Source organism: Vanellus vanellus (assembly GCF_965231255.1).
Source record: "Vanellus vanellus genome assembly, chromosome: 22".
Classification (NCBI taxonomy): Eukaryota; Metazoa; Chordata; class Aves; order Charadriiformes; family Charadriidae; genus Vanellus; species Vanellus vanellus.
In genome coordinates, this window is record NC_138927.1 from 2266969 (window position 1) to 2288588 (window position 21620).

At 50.2% G+C, this 21620-nt stretch overlaps 1 protein-coding gene across 2 annotated transcripts in view; it reads left to right on the plus strand.

Annotated features, from left to right (window-relative positions):
* The window catches only part of PUM1 (pumilio RNA binding family member 1), an 84116-nt gene extending 66553 nt beyond the window's left edge, over positions 1 to 17563 (plus strand). Inside the window, exons 15-22 of one of the 2 annotated variants that reach the window (XM_082494355.1) lie at positions 1865 to 2132; positions 3362 to 3491; positions 4233 to 4367; positions 5761 to 5898; positions 7839 to 7964; positions 8956 to 9077; positions 11097 to 11289; positions 15613 to 17563. In XM_082494355.1, the coding sequence (XP_082350481.1) occupies positions 1865 to 2132; positions 3362 to 3491; positions 4233 to 4367; positions 5761 to 5898; positions 7839 to 7964; positions 8956 to 9077; positions 11097 to 11289; positions 15613 to 15744 (1244 nt within the window). In that variant the 3' untranslated portion in view covers positions 15745 to 17563. The remainder of the gene's footprint in view (positions 1 to 1864; positions 2133 to 3361; positions 3492 to 4232; positions 4368 to 5760; positions 5899 to 7838; positions 7965 to 8955; positions 9078 to 11096; positions 11290 to 15612) is intronic. The other variant, XM_082494356.1, reaches the window with a different exon arrangement.
* Positions 17564 to 21620: the final 4057 nt, after the last annotated feature.

The following is a 21620-nucleotide window of genomic DNA, read 5'->3' on the forward strand; positions in this document are numbered from 1 at the left end:
CTGTCCCCCCCACGGTCTCGTCATTCCCAGTATGACGTTGAACATCACGGAGAGACCTGCAGTCAGCTTCTCCGTCTGAAGAAAAAGAGAGGGGTAGAAAACTGGAGTCATTCGTGGTTTGTTTTGAATCTCCAAAAAGATGAGAAGGTTTTTCTCAGAAAACCTCTGACAGAGGCGGCTTTTTCTGTACAGACTGTGCTTTCCCTCTTACCTAAGAGATAAGGCATAGGTGATAACAGGATGAGTGCGAAACCCTTTCCTCTTACAGCCGTTTGCAGACGGTCAGGAACTAGTTTTCCACTCCAGCGCGTTAACGCTGTGACTCTTCCGTGCTCCGGGCTTTCAAAAAACAAGTGGTAATTCTGAGCTCTTCGAAGGCCATGGAGAATGTCGGCACGCCGTTGCTCAGCGTGTCGCTGTTGGGTTTCCTTTACCTGAGAGGTGATTTACCGTTCCCTTGAATATCCTGATCCTTCCGGCTGTAAGGTTTATCACTTGGTCTCTTTTCGGAGTTCTGGCTCAATTAGGAAGTCGGGTAGATAGCGAAGATGACGGCCACGCCATTGGCAAGGCAGCGTAAGACAGAGATGTGAACAAGAAGCTCTCAAGTCTCATTTTCTTCAAGGTTTGGCACCGGCTCCGGAGAAGTCAGAACATGTTTGCCCAGCTCAGAGACAGGGGAAGCTTAATTAGACCATTATCAGATATTTATTTCTCAGATAGCGTTTCCTGCACAGGAGCTTCCTTCGGGCGTTGATGGCAGAGCAGTACAGTTCACTCGGCTCTTTTTTTTTCTTTATTTTATTTAATATTTTCATTTCGGCTGCTGGGAGAAGGTCTGTTCTCTTTGCGGACAGCCCTACTGATGTTTGCCTTGAAGATCTTCCCTCCTTTGCAAAAACTTCTTGTAGCTTTTATTTTTTTTTTTCCCAGTGGTTTGCCTTCGCTGCCTCTCCTTTCAGGTGGCAGCTTCCCGTGGGATAAGAACATTTTTCTTGGGAGGACTTTGTCCTACCCAGGAAAAACTGTACTCGCTCAAAGCATCTTGCGGTCTTTGACCAGCAGAGGGATCCCGAGCCCTGCGAGAAAGGGAAGAGTCCTCTGCCATAGCTCTGAAGCAAATTTTGAAAAATTACAGGCAAGGAAACGGCGTTTAAAGGTTTCAGTTGGTCGCTATCGACGCCTGCGGTTCGTTAACTATATGATGAATCGTTACCTGTTACTGGGTGACTCCGGCTGTCTTAATGCGGATGAAAATCTTTAATGAATTTGTGAATGCGTAGTGTTTTTTGAAAGTATATAGTTATCGCTTTTGATTTATTGTTATTTACCTGTATTTAATAGTGATTTGGGGTTTTATATCAAAGGTTTTTATACTTCCTTTTTGCTGCTTTTCTTATCTAATTTTGTCTTAATTCTGGCCCACTCCCACTATGTTTCTTTTAAATCAGTCCTTCGCACGACAGCAGGATAGGTGAAAAAAACCTAAGGATGGAGGATAAGGTAATTAGAAGCAGTAAGTTAGCAAGCGGTGGGATTGACAATTTGTGCGTTAGACAGTTTGGAGACAGAGTGAGGAACAGAAGTTGTTACAGTCTGTTCTTTGCTGAAGTTTATAACTGTTCCCGACTTAATACGACAGTGCCGTGCTAAGGAACGGTGCTTGAACCTGTCCCCACCGAAATGATTTGGGGGCAGTTCATTTCGCTTAGTTGAGAACACTTCTTAGCTGAACCATGTCAGAAACCCATCTCGGGGCGGGGGAAGGAGTAATTAGGAGTAAAATGGCATACACAGGTTGGGAATGAATCCCTCGGCCGCTCTATTTCATCTTGTGAAATACCCTTGTTTTTATGACCTGCAGGAGGGCTCACAAACGGGAGCGGCCGTTACATCTCTGCTGCTCCTGGAGCTGAAGCCAAGTACCGCAGCGCGAGCAGTGCCTCCAGCCTCTTCAGCCCCAGCAGTACGCTCTTCCCTTCGTCTCGCTTGCGCTATGGGATGTCTGATGTTATGCCCTCTGGCCGCAGCAGGCTGCTCGAAGACTTTCGCAATAACCGGTACCCTAATTTACAGCTGAGGGAGATTGCTGGGCACATCATGGAGTTCTCCCAAGATCAGCATGGATCCAGGTGGGATTAAGAACCTCGCGCTATGGCAAGCTTTTTGGCACCGCTGCTCTTTGAGTTAGCGTCCTTTGCTGTTTGCATCACATAGAATCATAGAATCGCCTAGGTTGGAAGGGACCTTTAAAATCATCAAGTCCAACCATCAACCCGACACTGCCAAACCCACCACTAAACCACGTCCCTCAGCACCACGTCTGCCCGCCTTTTAAATACCTCCAGGGATGGCGACTCCACCGTTGCCCTGGGCAGCCTGTCCCAATGGTTGATAACCCTTTCAGTGAAGACATTCATTTTTCCCAATATCCATCCTAAACCTCCCCTGGCGCAACTTGAGGCCATTCCCTCTTGTTCCATCGCCTGTTCCATGGGAGCAGAGCCCGACCCCCCCTCGCTACGCCCTCCTGTCAGGGAGCTGTAGATAGTGAGAAGGTCTCCCTTCACCCTCCTCTTTTCCAGGCTGAACACCCCCAGGTCCCTCAGCCACTCCCGATCAGCCGTGTGCTCCAGACCCCCCACAGCTCCGGTGCCCTTCTCCGGACACGCTCCAGCCCCTCAGTGTCTTTCTTGTCATGAGGGGCCCAAAACTGAACACAGCCCTCGAGGTGGGGCCTCACCAGTGCCGAGGACAGGGGGACGGTCACTGCCCCAGCCCTGCTGGCCACACTATGGCTGACACGGGCCAGGATGCCGTTGGCCTTCTTGGCCACCTGGACACACTGTTGGCTCATATTCAGCCGGCTGTGGGCCACCACCCTCAGGCCTGTTTCTGCCGGGCAGCTTGAAGCAGAGAGGCAGAACAGGGAAAAGAAGGTGCGAAAAGCCAAGTAGTGTAGCGCTCTGACCCTTCTTTTTTAAAGCTTGTTTGGGTGCAAATGCTGATAGCAGGAGTGTCTCCTCTAACGAGCAGCTTGCTTGCCTTGTGGTTTGCTTGCTAGTCCTGCTGGCCTAGCTTGACTCGTTTTAAAGAGCCGCCTGGACGCAAGACCTTGCTGTGTTACTCTGTTGAGATCTGCTTTGCTTAAAATGAGATTTTTGGGGTACCGACAATGATGTGTGGCCACAGACCTCATGACTGCGACCACCCAAGGTTTCGGGTTGCTGGAAAAGGCAACCGTGTTGTAAAGATTGATGTTTTGCAAGAGCTCAGCGTATGAGGCTTTTGAACGGATTTGTATTAACAAACACGGTGAGGGCGTATGTGCCGGTGGCATCACACCAACCCTCTTTTTCAGGTTTATTCAGCTGAAACTGGAGCGTGCTACCCCAGCAGAACGTCAGCTTGTGTTCAACGAGATCCTCCAGGCAGCTTATCAGTTGATGGTCGATGTATTTGGAAATTACGTCATCCAGAAGTTCTTTGAAGTAAGTCTGCATTCCCCTGCAAGTCTCACTCAGTCCTGAGGTGTTGGACAAACTCGCAGAAACCTCGCTATTTGGCTAAAAATGGTGGATATCTGTCAACACTGATGTCGTCTCCTCCCCACGGGCAGTTGCATTATTCCTGTTGGGGTGACTGAGGTGTGGGACTCTTAAAGATGCATCTGAAAAGTAACACTTTGCTTTGAGGTGCAAAAAGTGTAGGAGTAAATAGCGACTTATCCAGCAGGTGTAGGTCCAACGAGACTTCTGGAGGATGCTGTGCTGAGCTGTCAGTGCTCACGTAGTGAGGAACAAAAGAGAAACTTCACCAGTGAACAGCATCCGCTGGAAGAAAGCGTTGTGTTTTCATACCGGAAGGTTGAGTGGACACCCATCTCTCCTTCTTGAAACTAGTCTGTTCCTTCCCCACCGAGCCGTGGTGGTTCTGTTACCCAGTAATTTCATAGCAAGCCTGTCTCAGGTTAGCGAACAGCCGCACATCGCCCTGCTGGCTCCGGCACCTTTTGGAGTTCGTTTCCCATGTCAGGCACGGCTGACAGGCGCAGAACAGCCGTCTCGGTTGTGCCTGTTCACATCCGTCGAGGTGCGGTCGGTAGTTTCTTTCTTTTCAGTGAGCACGGCGTTTGCTGTTGATCGCGTCGGTGGGGGAGTGCTGCCGTGCCGCTGGGCCGCGCCGCGCCAGGGGTTTTGTGCTTTGTAGTGATTGGTTTTTCATCTTCCCAGTTTGGCAGCCTGGAACAGAAGTTGGCTTTGGCGGAACGTATCCGTGGGCACGTTCTGTCCCTGGCTCTGCAGATGTACGGCTGTAGGGTGATCCAGAAGGCCCTGGAGTTTATTCCCCCAGACCAGCAGGTAATTGTAAGTTTCAATTTTAACTTTCTTCTTGATGTTGAACGTTCCTTGCCGTTTGGTGACCTGAACTGCGACCTTCTGTTCCTCTTGTGGCTGGTGTTCTTTTGGTTTGGTTTATGGCATGTTTGTTCCGTTTTATGTGCATGATAAGTTTGTGACGCCGTTCTTGGGTCTCGTTGACACCTCCTTGTTCCCACTTAACTGGTAACGGTGTTGGTTCTCGGTTAATTCCCTGAAATCAGGCTGTGTGTAGCGGAAACTGAGAATGATAGTGAATTAGAAGGTATTTTTAAATCCCTTGAAGGAAGCAGTGCCGGAGTTTGGCCTTTAATATTCACTGAGGTACCGCTGCTTTGATATGTGGGTCAATATTCTGCTTTTCTGCAGAGTGAGGTGTTCCCGGTTCCTCTCGGGCCAGGCCTGGCACTGCAGAGATGTGGATGATAGCCAGAGTCCCACTCAGAGCTCATTAATAAAGGAATTCCTCTCGGGCTTTATGAACAATGAATTAAGATGAAAAATACACTAGGCGAGCTAGCTAATAAAGGTGTTAGGAATCGTAATGCAAGAATCTCAATGTAGGTTATATTAAATAAAAAAAAAAAAACCTGAGACAGGCATTAGGAATGCACGTTCCCTTCAGGTCGAGCCTGGGCTGAGCTGCTGACACGCTTCTCAGCGGGGTGGTGGGTGGTAGTGCAAACTCCGGCACTTCTGGTCCAAGATTTACTAATTCTCTCCTTCCAGAATGGTATTCTTGAGCACGCTGGACTCCTCACGTGCCTGGTTTCCTATCCGTTGCAAAACTGATCTCGTCCGGTTTTGCAGCGTTATTCAATTCCCCAAAACTGTCATTCTCTGTTTTCCGACGGCGAATCTTTTAACCTGCATGTCTGTTACTTAGGCCGTGTCTAACCCGTATCTTCTTGGCGTCCTTAATTATCATACGATATTACCTCGCCTCGTAAAATGCCAGCAAGTTCTTATCCCAGTGCTGACCCCACTTCAGTGACATGTGAAACAGATACCCGAAAAGTTTGTGAAGTTTGGCCATTTCGGACGTCTTTCAGGGGGAGCGGAGGGGGGAATGGGGGATGCACGGTAAAGTTGCGTATCAGTAAAATTTCTTAAATTCGGATACTTAACTTGTGAGGGGACACTCATGTTTAGTGGAAAGAGTACTTCATCTTTGTTTTGTTACAGTATTTTTTTCGGTGGTTTCTGTCGCACAGCGGGCTTCATCTCAGCGCTCGGCCGCTGGAAAACTTCCAGTTTGAAGTACATCAGTGCATCCTTCATACCTTTCCTATTCCTTACCACGTTTCGCGGGGAAAACCTGGCATTTATCAGCCGTGAATCTTGGTGGTGCTTTCTGTTTGTCTTTCTCTCCTCCTAATAGAATGAGATGGTACGGGAGTTGGATGGCCATGTCCTGAAGTGCGTGAAAGACCAGAACGGTAATCATGTGGTGCAGAAGTGTATTGAGTGTGTGCAGCCTCAGTCCCTCCAGTTTATCATTGATGCGTTTAAGGGACAGGTAAGTCCTTAACCAAGATACTGACTCTCATTCTTTTGTATTCTTACATGTTGCTTTAAACGGTATGATAGTGGCCGTAACTCGCACAAATATTTTTAATTTTACTTTTTAGCAAGCATCCGTGGGACAGGTTTCTGCAGCAACGTTAGAGAGCCTGGAACCTCTCTGCTCGTGTCTCTGTTACCTTTTTTGTGCGGGTATATCAGTAAAGCATCCTTGCAAAAATCTGTTTTCCTGGAACATCAAATATTTTCTGACTGATGGAGGGGAAAACAAGTCTCATTGCCCAGTGATAGGAGAAGAGGGAACGGGCACAAACTGGAGCAGAGGAAGTTCCATCTCAGCACGAGGGGGAACTTCTCTCCTGTGCGGGCGGCAGAGCACTGGCACAGCTGCCCAGAGAGGGGGGGAGTCTCCCCCTCTGGAGCCATTCCAAACCCGCCTGGAGGTGTCCTGTGCCACTGCTGGAGGTGCCCCTGCTCTGGCGGGGGGTGGGACTGGGGGAGCTCCAGAGGGCCCTTCCAGCCCTGACCAGGCTGGGATTCTGGGATTAATCCATCTTCGTAGTAAAGGTGATGAACAGAGTTTTGTGTCAGATATAGTAAATTTTCATTGCGATCCTCTCTGTGAGGACGGCTTAGAGGACCGTGGTTTCCCGAGGGTCTCGGACCAGGGGAAAAACACGTTTCATCTAGAAAAAGGCGGTTACTTGTGCTTCACTCTCCCAGTTTTTTTCTTGGTATCCTCTCCTGAATTGATGTCCTGCATATTAATCGTGTAGCTGGCTTTATTCTGCCTGCAGTCAGCTTGCCTTCCATTACCGAAGCGCTGGTTTGGGCGTTTCCAACTTCGACTTAATTGGCTTTGGAGGGAGACTTTGAAGTATTGAGGGTTTTGCCGCAGGGATGCGAGGATAGCCCGGGGTTATCGTAGCAGGAACCAGGCTTTATTAGTTTGGCTGCTCCTGGAACAGCTGTGAACGTGGGGACTTGCTCGGCTGTGTCAAAACAAGCAGGATTCTAACTGGAAACTTGCTCAGCTGATTTGCTGGTTCGAATTTAGCTTTGGACCTTCCAGTAGGGAGTCGGGCGAGGCAGAAATACCTCTGGGAACTTGGTTGATGGCACCGATGTTGCTTTGACCAGCTGTCTCCAGTTTCAGCTGAACTTTCATATGAAAGATTAAATTTATCACCTCAAGACTATTTTTCTGCAGTGAATTGCACTTCGAGTCCTGTTTTCCTGCATGGTTTACTCAATAGTTATTAAAAAATCTGTAGACTGTCAATTTAACTTCAGTGCTTGGATTTGTTACTTTTGTTAATTTTAAGCGGCCAAATAGGACTTTGTGCTGCAGACAGAAGACTGCGCAGCAGTAATAAAACGTGTCATGTTCTTACCAGCAGATTTGGTAATCCATTAGAAATGAGAAAGGAGGTTCTTTTGTTGTCATTTCTCCTAAGTGGGGTTTAAGACTTTTAAACAAATCCAAATGGTTGAGGAAAAATCCTTTTGCTGAGCGTTTTTAACCTGGTTCATACCATTTCTTACACAGCTTAAAATACCTGGCTGGCACCCGGCACGCTGGGTTTGTTCTGCTGGATCAGTGCTTTAGCACAGCTTCTAATGACGCTTGGCTGTCCCGCTGTTCTTTTTTATTAATCGAGAGGCTTTGCCGTTCGTTTTCCCGTTTCTCGAACGGGGGAGGCTGAAGCACGGGTAGGGCTGTGCCGTGCCTGCGCTCACCCAGTTAGTCTCATGGTAGTGGGGAACAGATGTTTCCAGTTCACGCTGCCTGGAGCCGCCGTGCTGCAAGCTGGCGTTACCTACCGTGCCTGGGGAAAAAACCCTGTGTATTCATTGAATTCCGAAAGGTTTCTTGATTCGCAGAGTCTAATGGATGTGTTGCTGCCTGTGCTTGCCTGTCTTTGATGAACGCAGGTTTTTGCGTTGTCTACACATCCGTACGGCTGTCGTGTGATCCAGAGGATCCTCGAGCACTGTCTTCCTGAGCAGACCCTTCCCATCTTGGAGGAACTTCACCAACACACCGAGCAGCTTGTCCAGGTCGGTGTGGGAAGGGGCAATGTGGGTGCCGTGAGATGTTTCTCGTTTACTGCTTTGTGTCGGGAAAGCTCCTGACAGCCTGTTTGGCTGAACACAGGGACACAGGTCCTGAGGAGGAATGGGAAAGAACGTGGCAGACAAGAAATGCACCTTCACTAATTGTTTTGGCTATGTGGGAATATCCAGCAGATAGAAAAGGTGGAGTTGCTTTCCTTTTTGACAAGGATCCTTAAATATTGAGTGGGTGCGTGTCCTGATGCTTCCCTCCAGAAGTTACAATGCAAGTAAGATCTTAAGGGAGTTGATGCGAAGAGCTGATTACTTCTAGGAAAAGAAAATCCCAAGGAACCGGGGTTCTTCAAAAGTGTTGTTTTTATGCACACCCCCTTCCTGGCTGCCTTTCCTCTTCCTTGCAGTCTGCCTGAGAACTTGTTTTTCTAGGGTTCTGGTATCAGGGCGCGATGGATGTAACAGCTACTGAACCCTGTCCTGTGTGCTCACGTATTTAGCACATGGAAAGTGGGAAGAGGTTGGGCACGGAGGTGAGGCATCGGGGCGCTGCCTCTGGTGGTGTGAACGGGGAAAATACGTATCTTGTGATCTGAATATACGCACATTCAGGATACGAACACGCATAAGGACAGCGTCCCGTGGCTAGAACCATGGCGCAGCCCTCCGGGACATGTGATTCGGTATGTTTGAACCCTGGAGAAAGCAAAGAAACTTGAAATAAGCAGAGTGTTGACATTCATGTTCAAGGAAATTGTTTTGAGTTTTATAATTGGTACGAAGATGTAATATTTTACCTCCCGGTAAAACTCTAGAATGCACATTTTTTGTAGAAGTAGTAAGTATTTACGTGGTTTATACGGTAGATATGTTAATTAGCGTTTAGTTCAAGTCTGTAAGTCTTAATGCACATTGGGAACTAGTTTGATATTAATGGTTCCTCTCCACGTTTTGTCACACGCTTCTGCTGTCTCTCAAACAGGATCAGTATGGGAACTATGTTATCCAGCATGTACTAGAACATGGTCGGCCTGAGGATAAGAGCAAGATTGTAGCAGAAATTAGAGGCAACGTGCTCGTGTTGAGTCAACATAAATTTGCTAGGTATGAATTTGTTCCTTAAAAGTCTCCACGCCCCGTGGGAGCATGGACACATGCTGGAGTTGCAGAAGAGTTAGGGGTGGGGTGTAGGGAGGTGAAAGGAGGTGAAAATAACTTTTTTGCTTAACGACAGAATGCTATTTATGACTGCTTAGAAACTGGGATGGGTGACTGGCGAGGTAAGTTCTACTTGTAATTAAGGAGGGCGAAGATGTGGAAGAGCGGCTTTGAGTTCCTGAACTTGACCGAGAGTTTTGGTGTTGTGGTTTTTTGGTTTGTTTCGGTGTTTTTTAAGTGGTCACTATCCCGTAGTCACTATCCCTTGGGTAATAACACGCCATAAGAGCATTCCCCTGCCTCTGGGATGCTGCGTCAAGCCACAAGGGAATTTGGGAAAGCAACGTAGCAACAGTTCTTTTTCATCGTGCTTTTCACAGAAGGACCTGTGCTTTTTGTAGGCGAAGTCCTGTGGTCCTTTTTGAGAAGCACGCATCACACTGTCCTCTTAGGGAGCCTGCCGCAGGCCGTGGCTGTTAGTCCAGGTGCTACAAAGCTACGCAGGGGCAGAAGCAAAATCCAGGGACTTTAGTGGATGGCAGGACAAAGTAATACTTCCCACATCTCTAAATTCCTTTTGTGTGTGTTTGCAGCCATTTGAACATGAAGGCTGACCTCTTCAAAGGCTCAATATTCCCCCCCTTTTTATGATTAGTAAAATAGTGCTTTAATATTTAGGAACACAAGGGAAGTGTAACATTAACAAGAATTAGAAGAGTGTGGTTGTTATCAACAAGAATAAGAAGAGCGAGGTGGTTAGTTCAGATTCTTCCTCCCTGACTGGCCTTGCTCTTTTTTCCCTAACCTTCTTTCCAGATGGAGTATTAATTAGTCTAGGGTGTCCCCTGAGCTGAGCACTCTTTGTGGCAAACCACTTGGTGATTTTGTGATTCAGTCAGGGATGCAGAAGATAAGACTAACAAAACTCTCCATCCCCTTTCATATATCCTATTTAACTTGGCTCTCCGGAGAGCAGAGGCTAGTCATCTAATATATTCCGGATTTTTGGAAGTTCTCTGCCTTTGCAGAGATCTTTTGTTCCTAAATAAGCATTTCCCTGTTGTTCTAACCTTGGACCTCTGGTCCCGTCGAGCTCCAGTAGTGAGAAAACCAAACAAAGAACAACTCATCTGCTCTCTTATGGGCGTGCTGTGAGACCGACCATCTCAAATACAGCGGCATTGTAGAGTTGCGCAAATTTGGGTGAAATAAAACCCAAACCGGTCCTTTACCCAAATTCCCACTCAGATCCCAAAATCCTTGGACTGCTCTTCTGTTTCACGTTGCTGACCTTTAAAGGCCATCTAGTCCAACCCCCCTGCAATGGGCAGGGACATCTTCATCTAGATCGGGTTGCTCAGAGCCCCATCCAACCTGACCTGGAATGTTTCCAGGGTTGGGGCATCTCCCACCTCTCTGGGCACCCTGGGCCAGTGTCTCACCACCCTCAGCATAAAAAATTTCTTCCTTATATCTAGTCTAAATCGCCCTTCTTTTAGTTTAAAACCATTACCCCTTGTCCTATCACTACGTACCCTGATAAAAAATATCTCTCCCCAGTGGAGTAACCCCCCAAACCTCCCCCCAGCTCCTGTTTGCAGGACACAGGCAGGATCCTGGCTGAGACCTGAGCCCCCGGGATGGGCTCTGGGCTCAGCAAAGCACCGGCCGCGGGTCAAACCAGGCACCGGGTGAAACCAGCGCTTTTAAAAATATCTCCTTAAAGAAGGAGCCGGGAAACAGGCAGGGATATTTTCCAGCTTAAAGCTCTTCCACATTCCGGTCTGGAGTTGCATCGTGTTGGGAGGGCTGGGCTGCCCAAGCAACCGCTTTCCCTGTGCCAGCACATACGTCTCTCCCAAATGGTCTGCCCTTGCTAGAAGCGTAAGAGATCTCCTTGGGGTGGAACGAAAAGCCCAGCGGAGATGATGTTACTCACAGATTGTCCTTCTTTTATTGTTACAGCAACGTGGTGGAGAAATGCGTTACTCACGCCTCCCGTACGGAGCGTGCCATGTTGATCGATGAGGTGTGCACTATGAATGATGGCCCTCACAGTGCCTTATACACCATGATGAAAGATCAGTATGCCAACTACGTGGTACAGAAGATGATCGATGTGGCAGAACCGGCTCAGCGGAAGATTGTCATGCACAAGGTAAGCAGCTGCCGTCGATTGAGAAGGATGGAAGGCTCGTCACTGCCACGCTGGCTGCGGAGAGAAAATAAGGCAGAGATGATTGCTTTTGCCATTAGAATTTCATAACGATGGAAGTATTTCAAAGTTGCGTGTTTCAGTAGTAGCTGAAATACGAAAATGTGAAATAATGGCGTGCCGTTTGGGCTTAAAGCTAGCTGGTTGCTTCTAGCAGTCTCTTCTGACCTAGTAACCTAGTTCTGCGCTCGTAGTGTAGCGAACGCTGATAAAACCCACCCAGACTTGCTGCGGCAGTGCCATGGAGTTGGCACCTTGTGAAGGACTCTCTGAAGGTCTGGCGATGACGACACGCTTGCCCTCACTGAGAACAGCGTTCGCTGATGAGAGCATTTTTATGCGCTCAGTGGAGCCGAGCCAGACCTCGACGCCGCCGAAACCCGAGCGTAGACCCGTGGGGTTGCGTTCCTGAGGGCTGCCAGCGCTGCCTTGTCACTTTGTCCCTCCGTTGCAGCCCGGGTTGGTTGGTGACGCCAACGCTAATGGGGGCGCGCGGCTGTGGCGTCGGAGCCCGGAGTCGTTAATCAAATTCTCCATTTCTCAATTTTGAATATGGTTTTTGATGAGACACTTCTGCGGTTTAACATTACGCTGCAGTGTTTGAATGCGTAACAGTTTCAGGACTTAATATTTGTCAAAAATGAAGACGTTTCGGCATTAAATATGCATTGCTGCCAGCCCTACCTCCCAAGGCTCTGTGCGTGCTGTCCCAAGGGCGGGAGGCTCTAAAAATCAGGTTATGTCTTCATTTTCCTGCTTTTAAAAGTCACATTTGTGGGTCTTTATAATGAATGGGAAAAATAGCCTTTTAAATGCGCGGTGGAACTGAGATGATTTCCTTCAATCACGTGGTTTTAGGGTCTGTTACTGATTGAAAAATACCAGCTAAAACTAGACCTCTCATTAGAAATAAAATACTGACTAACACTGGCTTGGAAAACCCCGTATTTATGGGTTTTTAAGAGGAACTGAGAGAGCGTTAGGTGTTGAAATCCCAATGAATTCAACTGTATTTCAGAATCCTTGGGTAAAAAGGGAGCGAGTGTGTTTTCTTGTAAAAAGAAGTGGGTATTACCCGCGGGAGGAAGCTGAGTTTTACCTACCCAAGGCAGCTGATCGGTATATAAACAACATACACGCAGCTGAAATCATCTTCAGGGAGGTTAATCCTTAGGTTTAGGAACCATTCAGAGTAGTTCTTTTAAACCAAAATCTGTATTAGTCCCAAAGTAATTATAAAAATAATGAAATAAAAAAGTGTGGCAAGGGATATACGCGGTTTAACTGCTGCAGAATGATCTGTAGCTTTTGGAAAGCTATATATAGAGAGAGATATATTAAAAAAAAAAAATATATGAATGATCTTTACTGACACTTTCTTTCTCCTGTCAAGCAAAGTCTTTTGAATAAAATGCTAATTAGGTTATCAGTGCGGTTGTTAAAAATAGACCTGGGATGACAGCTAAATAGGAGTGGCTGAATATGAAGATTTCAGCTGCGTTCTCGAGCTGAATGAAAGCCCGGGGAAATGCAGTGCATCGACTGTTGCTTTTGGATTGTAAAAATCGCTAGTGGTACAAACAAGCAGTTTGTGTTACTGTTAAAGACAGCACTTTTACTTAAAAAAAACAAAACAAAACAATATCGAAAAGTAATTTTAACAGTCAGTTCTGTCAGTTTTGGTTTTTTTTTTTTTTTTTTAAAAAAAAAGTCTAGAAATGAAGACAGACAAAGAACGAAGTGTTGGATGTGGGGAGCGTTCCTTCCCCTCCAAGTAGCAGTCAGAGCTTTCTGGGAACGGGGTATGGGGAGGGCGGAGGCACCGATTCCTTATTGTTACGAGATGGGCCCTTGAAGTGAAATAGGGATTGACACGGTCAGAGGCTGAGCCGATGAAACAGGATGAGTTTGAGACAGATTTCCTGTGGGGTTTTTACGGTCAGTCCTGGCTCTGGTGAGTCGCGGTGTCCCCGAGGAGTGGGGAGCGCTGTGCGTGGCTGTTTCCTCACCTCTCTGCAGCTTCTGCTCCGCACGTAAACCCTCCGTGGTAATCGTGGGGTATCGCTTGTCTGGCAGTGACAATCATAGAACCATAGAATGGTTTGGGCTGAAAGGGACCTTGAAGATCATCCAGTGCCACCCCCTGCCCTGGGCAGGGACACCTCCCACCAGCCCAGGTTGCTCCAAGCCCCGTCCAACCTGACCTTGAACATCTCCAGGGATGGGGCAGCCACAGCTTCTCGGGGCAACCTGTGCCAGGGGCTCACCGCTCGCACAGCCAAGAAGTTCTTCCTGATATCTCATCTCAATCTCCCCTCTTCCAGTCTGAAGCCATTCCCCCTTGTCCCATCACTACATGCCCTTGTAAAAAGTCCCTCTCCAGCTTTCTTGTAGGCCCCCTTCAGATACTGGAAAGCTGCTATAAGGTCTCCCCGGAGCCTTCTCTTCTCCGGGCTGAACCCCCCCAACTCTCCCAGCCTGTCCTCCCAGCAGAGGGCCTCCAGCCCTCGCAGCATCCCTGGGGCCTCCTCTGGCCCCACTCCAACAGCTCCGTGTCCTTCTGCTGTTGGGACCCCCCAAGCTGGAGGCAGTACTCCAGGTGGGGTCTCCCCAGAGCGGAGCAGAGGGGCAGAATCCCCCCTCCTCGTGTCAAGTTAATGTTCCGTCGCTCATTGGTGTTATTTTCAGGAGGAACTTCTGGTCAAGCAGGTGGCATTGTCTTGAGCCACGCTACTGGAATCCAGCTGGATGCCAGTGTGTGGACGGATCCAGGGCTTTGGCCCAGGAGAGGGGGCTGGGAAGCCATGACCGATGGGTGCTTGAGCTCCCCACGGGTGACCTCCGACTCTGGCCCCAGACCAACCTCCCCCCCCCCCCCCCCCCGCCAGGACAAACCCCCTATTGCAGAAAAGGCATCGGAAGGCTCTTGTGGGGTGAAGCAGCTTTGGCTGGACAGGACAGGACAGGAGCGGGGTCTTCTGCCTCCTCCCAGGCTTAACTTCACCACACTGCAAACAGCCGGAAAGCTGCTGGTGTGGCCTCCAGCCCTTTGTTGGGGAGAGCTATTGGGCCAAACAGCGCTTTCATTTCTGAGCCAGACAATGAAAATAGTTATTTTGAGCCGAGAAGGGATCTGTGGAAACAACGCTACTTTCACTGTTCTCCTGACTTCACTAAGTCGCTTCCAGTGTCACCGCAATGACTGTTGCCAGAGCAAAGCCGACTGGCCCGGCACAGCCCTCCGACGAGGGAAGCATTTTCCTTGCAAGAACATCCATATGCTGCTGAAGTTCTCCCGGACAGTTTCAGAGGAAGGACACGCACCAGCAATTCATTCAACCAGGCCGAGGGCAGGGGCCTACAGCCGGGTCGGGGCAACCCCAAGCACAACCCCAGGCTGTCCGCCCTGAGGAGAAGGCCCTGGGGGTGCTGATGGACCAGAAGCTCACCATGAGCCGGCCATGCGCCATCGCAGCCCAGAAGGCCGACCGCATCCTGGGCCGCATCAGGAGGAGTGTGGCCAGCAGGGTGAGGGGGGGATTGTGCCCCTCTGCTCCCCTCTGGGGAGACCCCCCCCCCCCCCTGCAGTGCTGCCTCCAGCTCGGGGGCCACCAACATCAGAAGGACACGGAGCTGTTGGAGCGGGGCCAGAGGAGGCCCCGGAGATGCTGGGAGGGCTGGAGCCCCTCTGCTGGGAGGACAGGCTGGGAGAGTTGGGGGGGTTCAGCCTGGAGAAGAGAAGGCTCCAGGGAGACCTTAGAGCCTCTTCCAGTCCCTAAAGGGCTCCAGGAGAGCTGGGGAGGGACTTCTTACAAGGGCATGGAGTGACAGGGAGAGGGGGAATGGCTTCAGACTGGAAGAGGGGAGATTTAGATGAGATATCAGGAAGAAATGGTCTGCTGTGCGGGCGGTGAGCCCCTGGCGCAGGGTGCCCCGAGAAGCTGTGGCTGCCCCATCCCTGGAGGTGTTCAAGGCCAGGTTGGACGGGGCTTGGAGCAACCTGGGCTGGTGGGAGGTGTCCCTGCCCAGGGCAGGGGGTGGCACTGGATGATCTCCAATGTCCCTTCCAGCGCAAACCAGTCTGTGATTCTGTGACACACAGGAATTAAGGGCATTACAGCAAATGGCACTCCAAGATCTCCGGCATTTTTGTGGTCTCCTGCTGGTGGGCGACGCTCTGACCGTGCGGTACCCGCCGCTCGCTGGGCATTGACGTGACCGTAATTGGGCTTCCTGAGCTTCACTCCCTTTTCTTTTCTTTCCTAGATCCGGCCTCACATCGCTACCCTGCGGAAATACACCTACGGCAAACACATCTTGGCCAAGCTGGAGAAGTACTACATGAAGAACGGGGTGGACCTGGGCCCCATCTGCGGCCCCCCCAACGGCATCATCTGAAGCAGTGAGGTGGGGAGGCGCTTGCTGCCCCCGCGGCACCCACAACCAGCAACCCACACTATTCCAGTATCCAGTTAGAAAACGTTTTATGGTTGCTAAACCGCTTAAAAAACAAAACAAAACAAAACAAAAACAAAAAAAAAAGGAAAGAAAAAGCCTTTGTAAATTTCTTTAATTTTATTATGCATAACATGTACTAATTATTTTTTTTAATTAACTAATTGCCCTGCTGTTTTACTGGTGTATAGAATACTTGTACATAGGTATCAAAATGTACATGGAAGGCCACATTTTTGTTCACTGTTGTATCTATATTCCAAATGTGGAAACTTTCAGGGTGGTTGGTTTGAAGACAAACAAAAACAACAACAACAAAAAAAAAAAACAACAAAAAAAGTTTTTAATTCATCTGCCTCGCAGGCAACTTTTTTGCAAATAGCTGGTTTTTCTCCTTTTAGTCGAAAGTCGGCGAGAAGTTTGAATTTTAGTTAAATGGCACAAATGACGCATTTAACGCTGTTTATAAATATATTAAAAAAAATTCAACTTGCTGAAGCTTCAGTTTAAAAAAAAAACAAAAAGGATTAAGGTTTTGAAACTTTTTAATTGCTTTATTTTTTTTTTCCTCTTTTTTTTTTTTTTTTTTTTTTTGAGTAGAACATGCTAAAGGAGGGAGCTGAGCTGTCGTTTTGGGGAAGGAGGAAACCGTACTCGCGCACCCAGAAAGTTTTTAAAGCGGGGGTGGGGAGGGACCTACTTGTTTACCGCCTACTGGGTTTGTCCTGTTAACCTCGAGAGCCACAATTTGATTATTTAGCATGAGGGGGGGGGGGGGGAGGGGGGGGGAATTACAAAAAGGAAAAAAAATCCAACTCGGCTTTGGTCTTGCTTCTATAAATATATAGTGTATACTTGGTGTAGACTTTACATATATAAAAAATTTGTAGTATTTTCTTGTTTTGATGTCTGATCTGTATCTATAATGTACCCTAGTAGTGGAACATACTTCTGACTGTACAATTGTACATTTGTAAACCTCTGTAATGTAAATGTGGAGAAGTTTGAATCGACATAAACCCGTTTTTTGGTAAGAAAAAAAAACAAAAAAAAAAATAATTAGCAAAACCTGTGCATTTCAGTGTATATTCACACCTTTTATGGTCGTAGCATATAGTGTTGTATATTGTAAATTGTAATTTCAACCAGAAGTAAATTTTTTTCTTTTGAAGGAAATGTTCTCTTTATACAGCCTAGTTAATGTTTAAAAAAAAAAAAAATAAAATAAAAATAACTGCTTGGTTTTATTTGTCACCTAGTTGAACGGTAGCGATCCTTTCTAAATGTTATACAAAGAAATGATTCAGTTCAAAATAGTGGTTTTTTTGAATCTTAAAAAGTAATGTTTTGCTTATTTTGTGACAGTAAGAAACAAACAAACAAAAAAAAGTGCAAAAGTACAGACTCCCCTAGTTTTCCTTACAATCAGAGTCCCTTTTCACCTTGTAAAGTGTGAATCACCCGCCCTTTTTTGTACAGAAGATGAACTGTATTTTGCATTTTGTCTACTTGTAAGTGAATGTAACATACTGTCAATTTTCCTTGTTTGAATATAGAATTGTAACACTACACGGTGTACATTTACAGAGCCTTGTGTATATTTCCAATGAACTTTTTTGCAAGCACACTTGTAACCATATGTGTATAATTAACAAACCTGTGTATGCTTATGCCTGGGCGACTATTTTTTGTAACTCTTGTGTAGATTGTCTCTAAACAACGTGTGATCTTTATTTTGAAAAATACAGAACTTTGGAATCTGGCTTTGGGTTTGCTTTGAATGCCTTCCGTCCACTGCCGCCCCTGCGACTTTTGCCCTTGGTTTTTTGTTGTTTTTGTTTGTTTGTTTTTTTTTTTTTTAATTTTAGTTATTTAAGAGCACTTTTCTCGGGGTGGCTGAGCTGTCCCCGTGGCAGACGTGGACCGGGGCAACCACGGCTGCATCTCTGCCCTCTGCTATCGCCACCCCTCCTCCTGGGCTTTGGGATTTTGGCTTTTTCCCCCCTTCTTTGAGCACATCTGACCCTCTTCAGAGCCTGTAACGAACTCTTCACCCTCAGCCTCCATCCTCTGGCAGAAAGCTGGATGGATGCACCCTGGGTGTTGAGGGACCCCAGCTGATATGATGGATCCTGGGTGTCTTGAAGGACCCCAGGTGACGTGATGGAGCCTGGTTGATGTGATGCACCCCATCTGATGCGATGGGTCCCGGCTGATGCGACAGACCCCGGCTGATGTGATGGATCCCTTCACATCCCTCCTCCAGCAGCGACCGCCAGCCACGCTCAGGAGTAACCAAAGCGGGGTCCGCATGGGGTGACCCTGCCGTACCCACACATGGTCACCAGCATCCGCCTCTTGGGCGTTTGGAGCACTGCAGCTCTTGCAGAGAGGGGAGGGAATGACGTTCCCCGGTACCTCTCGTCTTCCACTCATGGTTTCCTCCGCTGCTGTTGTCCTCCCATCCCTCCTGCCCTCTGTGCCGGCTGGGGGTGGTGCTCCGCACTGCTGATGGGATTCTCATCCTCCTCTTCGCTTTTACTGGGGCGCGGGGAGGGATGGGGGAGCTGCACCCCGCTGTTGAGGAGGGGATGCGCCAGCGGTACTGAGTGCCGCGTTCTTTTCTGCTTCTTTGACAACTGTGAGAAAAGCAACGGCAAACACTGAGCTCGTGTTTCCAGGGAGCCTCTCCCCAATCCCAAACTCTCCTCCCCAGGAGCTGGGGAGCCATCCGAGTTCGCCATCCCCTGCCCAGACCATCGGGCAACCTCGCCGTCTGCCGTTGTCCTCCGTTCCCCCAATTCCCCATCTCTGGAGCGCTCCGGCTCTGCCTTTCATCCCCCCCTGTGCCACTGAACAGGACTCTGCGCCTGACCCCGCTCGGGGAGAAAATTGGCCTCTTCTCACCGCCGATTTTTCTTCATTTGCCGCTGTAAAGGACCTTCCCTGGCCCCGTGCTGCAGGTCGGCGCCTGCTGGCTCTAAAGACCCTTTGCTGAAGGTTATAATCGGAATAATTTGGGAAATCCTGATAAGTTTGAGCGCTTGTGCAAATAGGGCGATGTGTGATAAATTGACGGAGGGGGGAAAAACTTCCCATTTTACAGGAAATTAGGTTTTTTTGGCTTAGGGCATTAAAACGTTTGGATTTTTCGGCGTCCATCAAATTACCCATCTTTTCTGACACCTCCTTTGCCCCGGCTTTGAGGCCAGCCTGCGCCTCTCCGCAACGAGCGTCGGCCCTGGCAGGGACCCGCGGGGTTATGGCAGCACTTGGGGCCCCCGTCCCGGAGCCTTTGGGGTTCTTACAGCCCTTACGGCTCTTCAGCCCTTCCTTTAACCCACCGTGGTTAAGCAGCTCAGCTCAGCAGCAGCGTGGCCGCCGATTTGGGGCAGAACGTGGTGAAAGCAAGGGAGATATATAGATATCCCAAAATGCATATATATATATTTTTTTTAAGGTGAATTTAATTTGTGATTGAGGACATATCTCAGGTGCGAGGTCGGAGAGAGGGGTGAGAGTCTGCCTGGGCTCCGTGTTTCTTCCAGACACCCGCGGCTCCGGGGTTAACCCTGGGCATCCTTCCCACCACGGCAGCAATGGTGTTTGGGAACCAATTCCACAGGTTTAGCTCTTGCCCAGACCTGCGAATTCCCGTTCCCTGCCTGACCCAGGGGGATGGATCCGGCCAGCGGCGCCCGAGCACTGGCACGGCGGGGGGACAGCCTGGGCAGCCGCCCCACGGCCAGCGGTGTCGGTCCTGCAGGGGTGAGGGAGGGGTACGGCGGGGTGACCCTATGCGGACCCCGCTTTGGTTACTCCTGAGCGTGGCTGGCGGTCGCTGCTGGAGGAGGGATGTGAAGGGATCCATCACATCAGCCGGGGTCTGTCGCATGAGCCGGGACCCATCGCATCAGATGGGGTGCATCACATCAACTGGGGTGCATCACTTCAACCAGGGTCCATCACGTCAACCAGGCTCCATCACGTCACCTTGGGTCCTTCAAGACACCCAGGATCCATCATATCAGCTGGGGTCCCTCATCCGGCATCACATAAGTCAGGGTCCACCACAACATCCAGAGTCCATCACATCAGCAGTGGTCCATCACATCAGCCAGGGTCCACCATGACACCCAGAGTCTGTCATATCAGCTGGGGACCATCACATCAGCTGGGGTCCATCACACCAGCCAGGATCCATCACACCAGCCAGGGTCCACCATGCCACCCAGGGTCTGTTATATCAGCTAGGGACCATCACATCAGCAGTGGTCCATCACATCAGCCAGGGTCCACCATGCCACCCAGAGTTTGTCATATCAGCTGGGGTCCATCATATCAGCCAGGATCTATCATGTCAGCCAGGGTCCATCACATCAATGAAGATCCACCACGACACCCCGAGTCCATCACATCAGCTGGGGACCATGGCATCAGCTGGAATCTCTCACATTGGCTATGATCCATCACATCAGTCAGGATCCATCCCATCTGCTGGGGTCTGCCATGACATCCAGGGTCTGTCATGACATCCGGAGTCCGTCACGACATCCAGGGTCCCTCACAGAGGCCAGGGTCCATCATGTCAGCTGGAGTCCATCATATCAGGCGGGTCTGTCACGACACCCGAGGTCCATCACATGAGCCGGGATCCATCCTGACCCAACAGAACATCTCCTGCTTCCAGCATGGCCTCAGCGGGGTAGAAGAGGACGTGGTGGCAGTCGGGCAGTGTCCGTGTCCCCCCCCAGGACCCTCCCGCGGGACCCCGACAGTGGTGTCCGGGCACATCGCCCGCCCCACCGCGCCTCGGGGGCCGCCTCTGGGGTGACAACCCCTTGGTGGGGACCTGCGGGGACTTTGTGTGTCCCCTCCCGGGGATGGGGATGGAGGGGGGGGGGGACAGCGCGGCGGAGCTGCAGAGGTGGCGGCGGCCACGGCGGGGCGGTACAGCCCCAACAACGCGCCCCCGGTCCGCCGCGGGGCCCACTCCGCCCCCCCCCCATGGCCCCAGGGACCCCTCCAGCCCCAGGGACACCCCCCCTCCAGCTCCAGAGACAGCCCCCCCCCATCCCAGGGACACCTCCCCAGCCCCATTCCCCACAGCGCCAGGGACCACCCAGTCCCAGTTACACCCCCCCCACCCCCCCCCAGCCCCAGGACACACACACCCCCCCAGCCCCAGGGACTCCCCCCACCCACCCCCAGTCCCAGTTACCCCCCCCCCCCCACAGCCCCAGGGACACCTCCTCAACCCCAGGGACCCCTCCCAGTCCCAGTTACCCCACACCCCCCCCAGCCCCAGGGACACCCCCCACCCACCCCCAGGGACAGCCCCCAGCCCCACATTCTCCCCAGTCCCAGGGACAACCCCCCCCGGCCCCAGGGACCCCCCCCCAGCCCCAGGGACACCGTCCACGCACCCCCAGGGACCCCCCCACCCCCAGCCGCAGGGACACCCCAAAAGCCCTAAGGACCCCTCCCCAGCCCCAGGGACCCCCCCAGTCCTAGTTACCCCCCCCAGCCCCAGGGACGCCCCCAACCCCAGGGACACCACCACCCCCCCCGGATTCCCCCCAGAGTGACCCCTCTGTTTTTCTCCACCACCCAAAGCCCTTCCCCTGGTTTTGGCCCCCCCCCCCTTCCCTCTGATGATATTAATGCACTTTAAAAAATAATTAAGTAATTAAATATTAAAATTAAAGCAGAGATAGCGTGGGGACCCCGAGGCAGAGCCATTCCCCCCCCCCCCCCCCCCCCCCCCGCGATGTTTCACACCCCCAAAGAGGAGGGGGTGCTCCGGGCTGCCCACGGAG